The following is a 13,529-nucleotide window of genomic DNA, read 5'->3' on the forward strand; positions in this document are numbered from 1 at the left end:
GTGGTTCAGCATACTCACATCAATAACTGTATACACCATATTAATAGAATTAAAGATAAAAATCATATGATCATCTCAATAGATGCAAAAAAAGCATTAGACAAAATTCAACATCCTTTCATGATTAAAAGCTCTCAACAAATTGGGTATAGAAGGAATGTACTTCAACATAATACAGGCCAAATATCACTGGCCTACAGCTAACATATTCAATGGTGAAGGGTTGAAAGCTTTTCCTCTAAGATCAAGAACATGACAAGGGTGTCCTCTCACATCACTCCTACTCAACACAGCACTGGAAATCCTAGCCCAAGTAATTAGGCAAAAAGAAGAAATAAAAAGCAGTAAGGAAAAAGTAAAGTTGTCTCTGTTTGTGGAAGATATGATCTTATATACAGAAAATCCTAAAGATCCCACTGAAAACTACTAGAATTAATCAGTGAATGCAGTAAAATTGCTGGATACAAAATCAACATAGAATAATCAGTTCTGTTTCTCTACACTAACAATGAAATAGCTGAAAAAGAAATAAAGAAAATATCCTATTCACAATAACATCAAAAACAGTAAAATTCTTAGGAGTAACTTTAACCAAGGGGATGAAAGATCTGTACACTGAAAACTGTAAGACTTTCGTGAAAGAAATTGAAAAAGACACAAATAGGTGGAAAAATATCTCATGTTCATGGATCAGAAGAATTAATATTGTTATGTCCATATTATCCAAAGCCATATACAAATTTAATGCAATCACTATCAAAATTCCAATGGTATTTTTCACAGAAATAGAAAAAGAACTTAAAATCTGTATGGATCCAGAAAGGTCCCAAATAGCCAAATCAATCTTGAGAAAGAAGAACAAAGCTGGAGGCATCACACTTCCTGATTTCAAACCATATTACAAAGTTATAGTGATCAAAATAGTATGATGCTGCTATAAAAAACAGACACATAGACCAGTGGAACAGAGTGAAGAGCCTAGAAATAAACCCAAGCATTTATGGTCAACTATTATTTGACAAGGGAGCCAAGAATAATCAATAGGGAAAAGATAAGTGCTACTGGGAAAACTGGGTATCATATGCACAAGAATGAAATTGGGTCCCTGTCTTATACCACTCACAAAATTAACTTCAAACAGATTAAATACTTAAATATAAGACCTGAAACTATAAAACTCTTAGAAGAAAATATGAGGACAAAGCCCCTTGACATTGGTCTTGGCAACTATTTTTTGGGTATGACACCGAAAGCACAAGCAACAAAAGCAAAAATAATTAAGTGGGACTACATCAAACTAAAAACTTTCTGCACAGAATAAGAAACAATCAACAGAATAAAGAGGCATTGCACAGAATGGGAGAAAATATTTGCAAATCACACATCACATAAAGGGTTAGTATCCAAAATACATAAGAAACTCATACAGTTCAACAGCAAAGACAACAACAAAACCACAAATAATCTGATTAAAAATGGGGGTAGAGGACTTGAATAGACACTTTCATAAAGAAGAGATACAATGGCCAACAGGTACATGAAAAAGTGCTCAACTTCACTAATCATCAGGGAAATGCAAATCAAAGCCACAATGAAATATCAATCACTTCATACCTGTTAGAATGGCTATCGTCAAAATGACAGATAACGTGTTGGTGAGAATGGCGAGAAAAGGGAAGCTCGTGCACTGATAGTGGGAATGTAAATTGGTGCAGCCACTATGAAAACCAGTATGGAGGTTCCTCAAAAATTAAAAATAGAACTACAAAATGATCCAGCAATCCCGAAGGAAACAGAAACAAGATATCAAAGAGATATCAGCACCCCCATGTTCAGTACACCATTATTCACAATAGCTAAGATATGGAAACTACCTAAGTGTCCATCAATCCACGAATGGATACATAAAATGTGATATATATGTGTATATATATATATATATATATATATCATACATACACATGATATGCACACACAAAATGAAATATTATTCAGCCATAAAAAGAAGGAAATCCTGCCATTTGCCACAAAGTAGATGGACCCTGAGGGCGTTATGTTAAGTGAAATAAGCCAGAAAGAGAAAGGCTATACTGTGTTCTCACTTATATGTGGAATCTAAAAAAGCCAAACTCAAAACCAGAGAGTAGAATAGTGGTTGCCAGGGGCTGGGGTTGGGGGGTTTGAGGAGATGTGGGTCAAAGGTACAAACGGCCAGCAATAAGGTGAGTAAGTTCTGGGGATCTAATGCACAGCGTTTTGATTACAGTTAACAGTACTACGTTATATACTTGAAAGTGGCTAAGAGAGTAGATCTTAAATGTTCTCATTACACACAGAAAAATGGTGATCATGTGAGGGGATGGATGTATGAACTAGCCTTATTGTGGTAATCATTTTGTAACATATGCATGTATCAATCATTATGTGGTATATCTTTAATTTATACAATGTTATACAGCAGTTATATTGGGCTGGCCAAAAAGTTCATTTGGGATTTTCCATCTCTTACAGAAAAATCCAAACAAACTTTTTGGCCAACTCAGTATTTCAGTAAAGCTGGAAAAAATACAGATAGATTTATGTATAAAGCACTTCACTGTAGCTTTTTATGATAGCCAAGAAAATCTGGAAAAATAAATACCCAACAAAAAGGTAAATTTTCAGTTATACAAAAAAAACAATGTACATAAAGAGGGAAAGACATTAAATGTTGACTGTGGTTAACTCAGGTAATACAATTGCGGATAATGATATTTAAATTTTTTATTTTGGACTTCAAACACATAGATCAGATTTACCATAATTCTTGGCCCATCTGTATTGTACATGCAAGTTTCCCCTTTACCGATATTAAATTAGATTATTTAATACATAGTGAATACCGGTGGGCTCACCACATAACTGAGAACTAGGGCATCACCGATAGCTTATGTCTTAAGGGAGAAAAGGTAGAACGATATGCCAATACAAAACACATGCTCTTTAAAGATTCCAACATTTTTTTCAGAGATAATAAATTGATGGAAAAAAATCCAAACTAGAATAATTTTCCTAATTAAAAAATAAACACTGTATTTAAATAAAACCATTTGTTTCTAGTGCCTACAGACTGCATCTGACATTCTGAATTGGCAAATGTATATGAGTTAACTTGTTCTAAACACTAAAGCTAAAGCCAGGGCGAGAGGGCGTGTTGCTTGCTACAATTGGTACAACAGACCAGACTATTGTACAGTCTGTACAGACCAGAACAACTACTCACAATGTGGAGTCTTACATGGGTGTGTGCTCTCTTTATAAAAACCCATAAAGTGTCGGTTGATATGTTTGAAATGTTAAAATATTTGTAAAATTTTTAAGGATTTGACTATGCATTTGTGTCACTTTGCTTTTGTATTACATGGAAGAACTAGATGCTGACAAATCATTCCATAACCAACACTAGTGGCCTCACAGAGCTCACATGTGAGGATGCTGTGATTGAAGAGGTAAGTGGTCCCTTCAAGAAACAGAGCTAGAACTGGGACCAGACTCCTAGTTTGGATTCCTTTCACTTGATTACATTGCTTCTGAAAGGAACATTGGAATGCTTATCTGTGATTTGCTTTATATTGGAACAGATAGCTCTTCTTTCTTTGTACCTATGAAAACTGTTCTTTGAAAGCAGAATAGAAGTCATTGGGAAAATATGATTTCATATGCAAATGTTCACCTTAAACCCAACCTTTCCCGAACACCTTTCAGTAATGCAAGGAAATCATCTGAATGTGTATCACTGAGTATCATCAAAAAAAAACTGAATGTCAGCATTTTGATAAAATTCATATACGTAGCATAAGGAATCTTCATTTTCTATCTAGATTCCTAGTCAAAGAAATGTGCCCTTGGTTACATTGTTTAATCACCAACTTGGAAGGTTCAATTTGCTTTTCATTGTTTTCTTAGGAAATAAAGTTTAGTGTTGTCATAATCAGTGAGGCAAAAGACAGATTTGCCTCATATTTGTTTTATGAAATTACATGACCAAATTAACAGCCATACTAAACTCATTTCTTTCAGTAAGAAATCTAAAAGAATTACAATAACCTTGATGACTATTTCCAACTTTGTGGCATTTTCTCTCTAGCCACTCCTTAAGAAGACCTTTTTTTTAAAATAGAAATTCATGACTTAGGAAAATTGTTCAATTTAGTAAACATGGGTATTCAAATTAGGAACTTCTGAGTCATCTCTGCTTGTACTATTAGGATTATATAAAATGGGATTACAAAATCTCAGATTCCATTAAGGCTCAACAAATATACAAACTAGGACAACCATACAAGGTATGCAAAAGGACATTTTTGAAAATGGAAGAGGATGCTATTCATAGTTAAATTTGAACAGTATTCGTATATGGAGACAGTTTAGGGCAAACCAGGGCATATGATTATCCTAACACAAACTGAACCCCAGTCATTTTTACCTACGTAAATTAGCATGTTTATTTACTAGGGTCCTCCAGCTTATAAATTTGGGGTAAAACATGTGCATCTTCTTTGTTAGAAAGGCAACCGAAAACATCCAGATTTTCTTCTTTTATGATCTGGCACAAGTGTATGTTAACTGGTTAACAACAGGGCTGTTAGCTGAATTATTATGGGGAAAAAACTCAAAGACTTTCACACTTTATTTCAAATTTCTCTTCTCCATCAACTCTCTTCTTCCTTCCCTTCATGTAACCCTTTGTATTTGTTTTCAGGACTCATAAAATAAGAACAGTAGCAGCAATGGTCAATACTTTGTTCACTTATCAAGCAAATGCTGCTGAGTGCCCCCCATGAACTAGGGCATGTGCTAGGCTTTCCAGGTGATATAAAGATAATTAGAAGTGGTCACTTCTGTTAAAAAATAAAAACTATTTAGAAGAAAAAGATAAGTACATAAATAACTATAACCCAGGAAATCACGACAGAAATATTTATAGAATATTTTATATTTTTATATATATATATATTTTATATATATATACACACACACACATATATATAATATATAATAGTCCATTGTATGTGTATGTATATACATACAATGGAATATTATTCAGCCATGAGAAAGAAGGAAATTCTGTCATTTGTGACAACAGGGATGGACCTTGAGGGCATTATGCTAAGTTAAATAAGCTAGATAGAGAAAAAAAATATGCGTGGTATCACTCACGTGGAACATAAAGAAAACAAAATAAAGTCAAACTCTTAGAAACAGAGAGTAGAAAAATGGTTTTCAGGGGCTAGGGGGGTGAGGTAAATAGGGAGAGGTCAGTAAAACAGTACAAACTTTAAAAGAAAAAAAGAACAAATAGCTATTAGAAAGGGAGAGGATATCTGTTATAACTGCATGGTGGTCTCAAGCTCCTTTCCAATTCCCTTGTGCAAAAGGTGGAAAGGGATTGTGCTGCTCAAAGGTTGGTCCATACAGACAATAATGTGAATCCTCATATATTCCTGCATCAAATATTGAGCATCTGCTATGAGACAGGTGATATCAGGCAATGATGAACACACAGGTAAGGCCTCTGCCCTCACAGCCTAGAAAGGAGCCACACAGCTCCATATGTGCACACTAAGGAAACTTTTCTGAAAGTTGGCTCACAAATCATGAAGTTGCTCAAAAAGATATGATTAAAATCTCACTAATGCTTATCCTCTTGTTAACTACTCTTTTGAATGAACATCTTCCTGATTCATAATTCTCTTTTCTTTAACTATGTACAAGAGGGATTATATACTTAAATTCTCACAAATATTCTGCACGTATTCACAGGAATCCAGCTCTGGGAAATAAATTTTGCAAAATGACACTTCTCAGCATAGCACAAGGGTTTACTTACGCTTTGCATAAGAATTGCCAAGAGGAAGCTAATTAATATGCTAAATGCTCTTTCTTGTTTGTAGATACTAGCCCAAGTTTGGGTTTCAGTTAACATTATATAGAACTCTGACACATACTTGTCTTTCTCTCTTTTCTACTTTTAATACCTCTCCAAGCAAACTTCTAAATCCTCTTTCATAGTGATGACAATGTACACACAAGGGAAACTCTATGTGCACTTAACTCAGGCTATTGGATATGTTTCTTCAACTTAATCTTAGGGGAAGGAATAAAAACAACTTCAAGCAGCATTTCTAAATGATAAAAATCACCAAGCTCAGAAATGTGGCTTAAATTACTTGCTTGTCTTGGCTAACATGATGTTTTATACTATCCAGATGTTGTACTTATTAATTTTCTGACTGTCCTCTATCAACACTGAGTTTTGAGAGTTGATGGCAAATGGTGCAGAAAATTCAACGTCTTCCTTGCATTCCGGCAGTAGCAAACATACCTTTATTAGGAGTTGGACAAAAGAGCTCTGTTTTCTCAAAGGCTTTCCCTTTAAATTATTTCTGGTAAAGGCCGGATTTGAGATCCGCCTCTGACTTGCTAAAGGCTATTTATGATTTATTTCAACCTTTAGCTGGCTCTAGGAAAAAAAAAAAAGAACAAAGTTGAAAATACAGAAAAAGGAGTGCTTAATCCTCAGTATTTCAGTGGAAGTAAGAGTCGGCACCCTGACTCTTATGATGGCTGCATTGTGTAAATTTTGATATTTTTATTTTTTCCTTCAAAAATGAAATTAAAATCCTTTACATTTTTAATTAGAAAACAGTGCCATTATTGTTTAAAACGATCAAATTTCAAGCTGTGAGTCTTTTAATACAGGTTAGTCTGCTGAGACTTTTCTGAAGCACTGGGGGGAAATTTAAAACCCAGGCAAATAATTTTCTGAGGCAAAGTGGTGATAGGCCATGGTGAGATATGGGTGTCATAAAAATTTCACAGTGGTCCCTAACACACCAGAGTCACCATAGCATTGACACATTGACTATAATATCTCCAAAGAAGCATTTGCTGTGTATCATGGCTCTGAAGGGAGCTGTTACCATCTATCAATGCAATAATCTGCATGTTAAAGAGTCCCTAAATATGTCTTTACAAGATAGTCAGATCTGTTTTGGTCTATTGGGTCAATAATCCACACACTAAAAGTCCCTAAATGTGTATTCACGAGATAGACAGATCACCTTTGGTTCACTGAGTCAATAGTAAGTAGGCCTTTAAAAAGGTGCCTATATAGTTGCATAGTTTGTTTTTCAGCAAGTTCAGAAATTCAGTTCTGTACTCTTTTTGTCTTTTAAGAGTAGATTTATTATGCTAATTCCAGTGGATGCCAGAAGCTGAGTTTCACTCTGGCCTATGATATTTTGCCCTCGAAAAGTCAGAAGAAAAAACCCGCCCGAGCACAAACTATATTAAAACTACGAGGCGAGGAATGGAAGTGCAGACACACAGGCAAAGCCCTCCGGGCCAGGATGAATGCTGTGCTTTCAGACTATGTCTTACCCCTGCCTCTGTCACCGGTCAGCTTCCAGTCTCCCACCCTCCTCCGACTGCTCTGCTGGAGGCTCTGCTGGCGGCTCTGCTTGCCCATCTTAAAGCTCATTTCAGCGGCAGAGGGATCTTACGAGGGCTGCAGAACCCAGCCCTGCTCTCCACCAGCTACTCATTCTGAGTTCACCTCCTACCGCTGCCCGACGCCCTTGCCTCTGTCCCCAGAGCACACCGGCCTCTGCTGTTCCTGGAGCCCACCAGCTGTGGTCCTACTTCCGGTCCTTTGTACTTGCCCTTCCCTCTGTCTGGAAAGCTCCTCTCTCAGAATCCACATGGCTAGCTCTTTTACTCTCTTTAGGTCTCTTATGAGAGAGGCCCTCCCTGACCACCCTGTATAAGAGAGCAACACCTCATCCCAACACCATGCACTTCCTTCCTCTGTTACCCACACCGTTTGTTGTCCACTAGCAGTTAATCACCATCTGATATAATATGTCTTTACTTACTTGTTTCTTGTCCATCTCCTTCTCCTAAAGGTTAAACTCCACTGGGGCAGAGGCTTCATCAATCCCAATCTTAGATAAGAACCTGGCATATTTTTTTAACTGCTCATTAAATATTTATGGTACAACTGAATGAAAGCAGATGGAAAGGAGTCCTGTCTCTACTTTTCCGATTGCCTATTGATGTGTTTTCATGTTTAGGTTGAAGAGGAATGAGTACCTCTTTCTGAGATGAAGTCCTCTGTTTGGCCATTAGACCTCTGTTCTCCATAATACTCTCTAAGTGGCACAAAACAGGTCCTTCCTGAAGGACCACTGCATCCACTGCATCCCCACAGCTACTGGGTTATAACAGAGTTCCTGGAGGAGATGGGGTCATCTGAGCCTGTCACAGAAACACTTGACCAGCCTGCTTCTAAGTGTAATACTGTGTAAAGGCAGCATTTCTAAATCTCCCTGTCCACAGTCAGCTCTGGTGATAGCAGAGGACTGACTAGAGCTCACAGTCTCATCTGATGCAAACAAGAGGGATGGCGTGTGACACTGTGTCATGTTAGCATAACAGACTGAGGTGTACTGGGTAGAGCCATTCTCTCCCAAGCTTGGTCAGTTATCCTTGGGGTATTCCCCAGTGCTTCCACCCCTACTTTTAGCCATGCAGATATTCTCAAATGTATCCCTTCTCAAGACCAAAGCCTGTCACAGTAACTTCTTCCTTATTTAAATTTCATGGGAATATTCTTTATTTCAATAACTCAGAAAGGTGACTTTGGCAAGAGAATCACAGCTGACAGCAAAGCAATGACCATGGTGGTGTGATTAGTAGAGGCTGCAGGCTACAGAAGGCCTGTCTGAGCATTTACCACTGTCATCACACTGATGCTGGTCTCTCCTAGGGACTGACATTGGTCAGAAAAGAGGATGCAGTTCAGCAATAGTAATCACTATAGAATCTGTCTGTATTGTAATAGTCAAAGATATGCTAATTAATTAAAAGAATTTTTACTGTGAACCTGCTTAGCCTAAGCAAGTCTTTCTCCCATGTCCTCCCCTAGCACACAGATGTATTTTAATAAAGCTTTAAGGCACAAACGAAACAAAAAGCTGAAGTGATCTAGAAAAATCCATTCCCCAAACCCAAAGCAATTAATTAACTGAAAGAAAAACATCATTTAATCTTGAATTATTTGGATAAGTGACTCAACTTTGTAATTTATTTTGCATGAATGGGAAAAACTTAATGGCTATTTCAGTGTATACCAGTACTTAAGCAGATTTATAAAATAAAATTTTCAATCAAATTAATGGAGAGGAGGGGATAAGAAATTAACATGAACAACAGCAACAAAACCATCAACTCAGATACTAGGTATCATCGCACACCCTTCCAAATTCTGGCTGAAAAGAAATAATGATTTCTGTAATCCCCAGCAATGACTTTTGCAGGGGCAAGATTTCAAATAAACATCTATTTGCTTTAGGTGAGCTTCACTGAATTGGCCTTATTTGATTTCAGATCCCCCTAAGGGAAGAGATTTCAGGATTTCCTGGTTGTAAAATGGAAAAGAACATTTTGCTGAACTTGTATGACATCATTGAAAGCATTAAAAGGGCAGATAATCACAGGTTCTCTGGCTGTTTACCAGAGCTTCTTTACCTCCTCAATCTACTTTATTTCCAAATGTCAGAGTAGTCTGAAACCTTTCAAAGATTTATAGACTGCAGAAGCAGAGGAAATATTAGGATAAATTCTTTAACTTTTGTGAAAACTTTTAAGTAATTAATAGATGGGCTTTTGGAGTTGTTTCATAACACAGTACAGATACTCTGACATGTACCGTGTGAAGGCTAAACATGGTCATCTCTTAATCTAGAAAGTCACAGAAACTGCTCTTTAGAGTACTTGAGTCATTAAAAAAAAAAAATTGAATTTGTGAAGGGGAATAAAAATAATATAAGATTTAGTTTATCAGTTAAAATAAAAATACTACACAATGAATGAAAATAGTAAATACAGTCTCGGTTTTAAATGTAATTTCTTTTCCAAACTCTACTTGGAAATTCTCTTACATTACAAAACGAAGAAAAAAAAATGTAGCTGCCATAATATTATTTATATAAAGCAACAAAAATGTGAGCAAATTATTTTCAGGCTTGTATTATAAAAATGTTTTCCAATATAATTAAAATACCAGTGCCAAATAGCTGAAACAAATATTTAAAAGCTCTTGCCTTAGATATATAATAGACAAAATAGTTCTCACAGTAATAAATTAATTTTTTCTTTGTTATGCAAAACGCCTCAACCATAACTTCATGAAGAAATGTGAAGTGGTGTGAATATGATCTTACCTCATATTCAAAGTCCTCAGTTCTGTCTGCATCAGCAGGCAAGCTGGAAAGATACTCATCGTCCTCATAAAATTCATGCTCCATCGGATGAAGAGAATGGCAGCTATGGGGAATGTAGCAATATGATAGGAATGGATCAAAAGGGTTGTTCCCAAGATTAAAACTAATTTTAGAATTTCACTTTAGTTTTCACCGCTCGCCAATAAGACCTTTAGTGATCTAGCCTTTAAACGAATTACACCGCAGAAAGAGCAACTGTTTTCTTTCTCCCCCTATATGAAGTCCATCAATTTGATTTTCTGAGAGAATACTAAGATAATGGCTCAGGGTCAAGCTTCATTCTGTGAAGGGGCAGATGTGCGACCTCCCCCCGCCGTGGTGCTATATCGATACTCTGGCCTCCTTCCATTCCATCGAATGGACTTGATCCATGCATCGGTGTGTGGCATTTGAGACTGAAGTCTACCCGAAGGTGGGTATTTTATAACAAAGTACTTCCAATTTCCTAATTACAGCCTCAAACCGGTTCTGAAGTCTGATTTTAAACGCGCAGTCGGACCTCTGTGTCCTCGGGTTCTGCATCCGAGTATTCAACCAACCGTGGATCAAAAAATCGAATTTTTAGTTTTATTTCCAACCTTGAGGCTATCCCAGCTACCTCGCAGCAGCCATGAGATGACCCAGTGGATAGATGAATGTAAAGACAGACATTTCCAGATGTGGTGGGCTCTGTACTGGGACAGTGGGGGGAAGAAGTGCGGTAGCACGCGATTCTGGTGAGTGTGGGGCAGGGGCCTGCTGACTGCGAGGGGCACTTCAGGAGGAAGGAGGATGAAGGCCGCGGTACCGTGGTAGGAGTGATGCTCTGCCTCCTCGACATAAATGGTGCGGTGTATGCCAACCTCCCACCACCCTCTGTCTCTCTGTTAAGCAACTTAATCCTGGCATGGACAAATAAAGTTGTTATCTGTACCCCCCTCCCCCCCAAAAAAATCGAATCTGAGGTTGGTTGAATCCTTGGATGCAGAACCCGTGGATGTGCAGGTAGGGTGGGCACTGTGTTTTTCAGATTGTAAATCGTACTCACATTGCCCCCATTTCTCAAGATTTCCTTCCTCTTTCTCCCTCATAACCCACATCTTTCCCTCTTTGATAAAAGGCATGTCCACAAATATTAAAGAACGTTCATGGTGATAACTCACTGGAAACTCCTATAAGCCACAGATTTGCATAATCCCTTTAGAAAATTTCTCAGGACAAAGAGAACTGATGGAGTGAAGGGAATGCAGAGGACCCAAGGCATTGTATATTACTTCTACGTATCCTTTAACTTTGGGGAAATGGTTTTCATAATTTATAGAAGTCCTTCCTTTCAAATTGCTATATGCCATGATAGAGACACTATACATTATACAATATGAAAGCTAAGCACAGTTGAACAGCAAAGGGCATGAGGTCCTCCATAAGTATTTCCAAGTCAGTGAAAAGGCCTAAGTGAAATTAACCAAGTTGGTTTCAGGTGAGCCCTCTAAGCCCAGCCATTTTGGACATTATGAACAAACTGGAGTTAGTAGCATAAATTAGTCCCCTCATTACTGCTGAAATGCCAGAGAGATCCATCCTGGTGCCCTCACACAGTCAGTGTAAATATTCTACCAGCTTCTTCTCACTATACTCTAATATTCTCTGATTTTCACGCAAATAGCAAAAGCAGTACAGTTAGTATCTTGCTTGCTGGTCTAACAGGTGAACCCTCCTAGCTTAAAGCTGGACTGGCTTTTTTTTAAACTTTTTATTTTATATTGGAGTGTAGTTGATTAACAATGTTGTGTTAGTTTCAGGTGTACAGCAAAGTGATTCAATTATAAATATACATGTATCTATTCTTTTTCAAATTCTTTTCCCATTTAGGTTGTTACATAGTAAGGAGAGTTCCCTGTTGAGAAGCCCATTTGGGCTGGTAAAACATCAGAGCCTGCTGTTTGGGGCATCTGATGTGTTTCCCTGGTCTTTGACTTAGTAAGTAGGAAGCCCTGCTGTGAAGAACACCTTATTAATTCAGTAAACATTTACCAAGTATCTACCAGATGCCAGGCCCTATGCCAATGGCTAGAAATCGGTTGGTGTCTTTTTAATTGGGTAGAGCAGCAAAGTGGGAATTTTAATATAGTGAGATAATTAAGGGAAAAATAGAGACACTATGAGAGTACCTACTACAGTCCTAAGAAGTCTGCTAGAAGAGGTTACCTTTCAGCTATGATCTGCAGGACTTGGGAAGAGGACACAGCGTACTGGTTAAGGGAGTGGGCAGTGGGGTCAGACCTCTTGGGCCCAGGAGCCTGGCCCTATCGCTTCCTTGCTGTATGACCTTGCCGATTACTTAACATTTGCTTCCTCATCTGTGACATGGGGATGATAATAATATAATGTACTCCCTCAGAATGTTGTTATGAGGAGTAAATGAATTAATAATTGTAAAACACTTGGAATATTCCCTAAAACATGTTAAGTTAGCAAATAAATGTTAACTATTATTCATTCAAGAAAGTATTTATTGGATGGCTACTCTGTGTCACACTCTACTAATGAATATTGTATATTTGTTTGCTTGTGTATTTTTCATCTCCACTGTAGAATATAAGCTCCAGGAGGCAGTGGCTTTATCTTTTGTTCCCAGTTTTATGCCCAGTACCTAGTTCCAGTACCTGACACAAGGGGCTATTTAATAAGTAAGGGATAGATGACTAGAATCGTAGGTCAGACAAACAGAGCCCCCGCCCTCCTGGAACTTGAAGTTTCAAAGAGTGGTTTCCAAAGCGTGGCTGCACATTAAAATTGCCTAGGGAAATTTCTGAAAAATTCTAATGCCTGGGTTTTGGCCTGAGGTGGGATTGATCTGGGCATTGCATTGATACTGCTTTTCAAAGTTCTCAGGTGATTCTAATGTACACGTGTGAACCACTGAGTTGGACTTAACAGAAGCCACTAAAGGGCAGGCGGGTGTCAGGACCAAGTGTACATTTTACTAAATGGAGCATGGATTGCAGTAGGCAATGAAAATGCAGGCTAAAGAGACTACTGCTCTTATAAATCAAGCTCTCAATAATGTTTGAATATTTGCTTAAAAGTTCACAGAACAAAGTGTGTGGAGCAAAACAAACTTCCAAAGCTGCAAGGGTAGCATTATTTGAATAAACTATCTCTAACTGCCTTTAACTCAGGTAAAAATTAAAAAGAAATATTCCTTTAATAATTCCTTATTTT

At 37.5% G+C, this 13,529-nt stretch overlaps 1 protein-coding gene across 1 annotated transcript in view; it reads right to left on the minus strand.

Moving 5' to 3' along the window:
• The window catches only part of PDZRN4 (PDZ domain containing ring finger 4), a 371,850-nt gene that overhangs the window by 57,030 nt on the left and 301,291 nt on the right, over positions 1–13,529 (minus strand). Inside the window, exon 5 of the mRNA XM_019934147.2 lies at positions 10,266–10,368. Coding sequence (XP_019789706.1) covers positions 10,266–10,368 — 103 coding nt within the window. The remainder of the gene's footprint in view (positions 1–10,265; positions 10,369–13,529) is intronic.

The sequence above is a fragment of the Tursiops truncatus genome, chromosome 11, assembly GCF_011762595.2.
Source record: "Tursiops truncatus isolate mTurTru1 chromosome 11, mTurTru1.mat.Y, whole genome shotgun sequence".
In the NCBI taxonomy this organism is placed as follows: Eukaryota; Metazoa; Chordata; class Mammalia; order Artiodactyla; family Delphinidae; genus Tursiops; species Tursiops truncatus.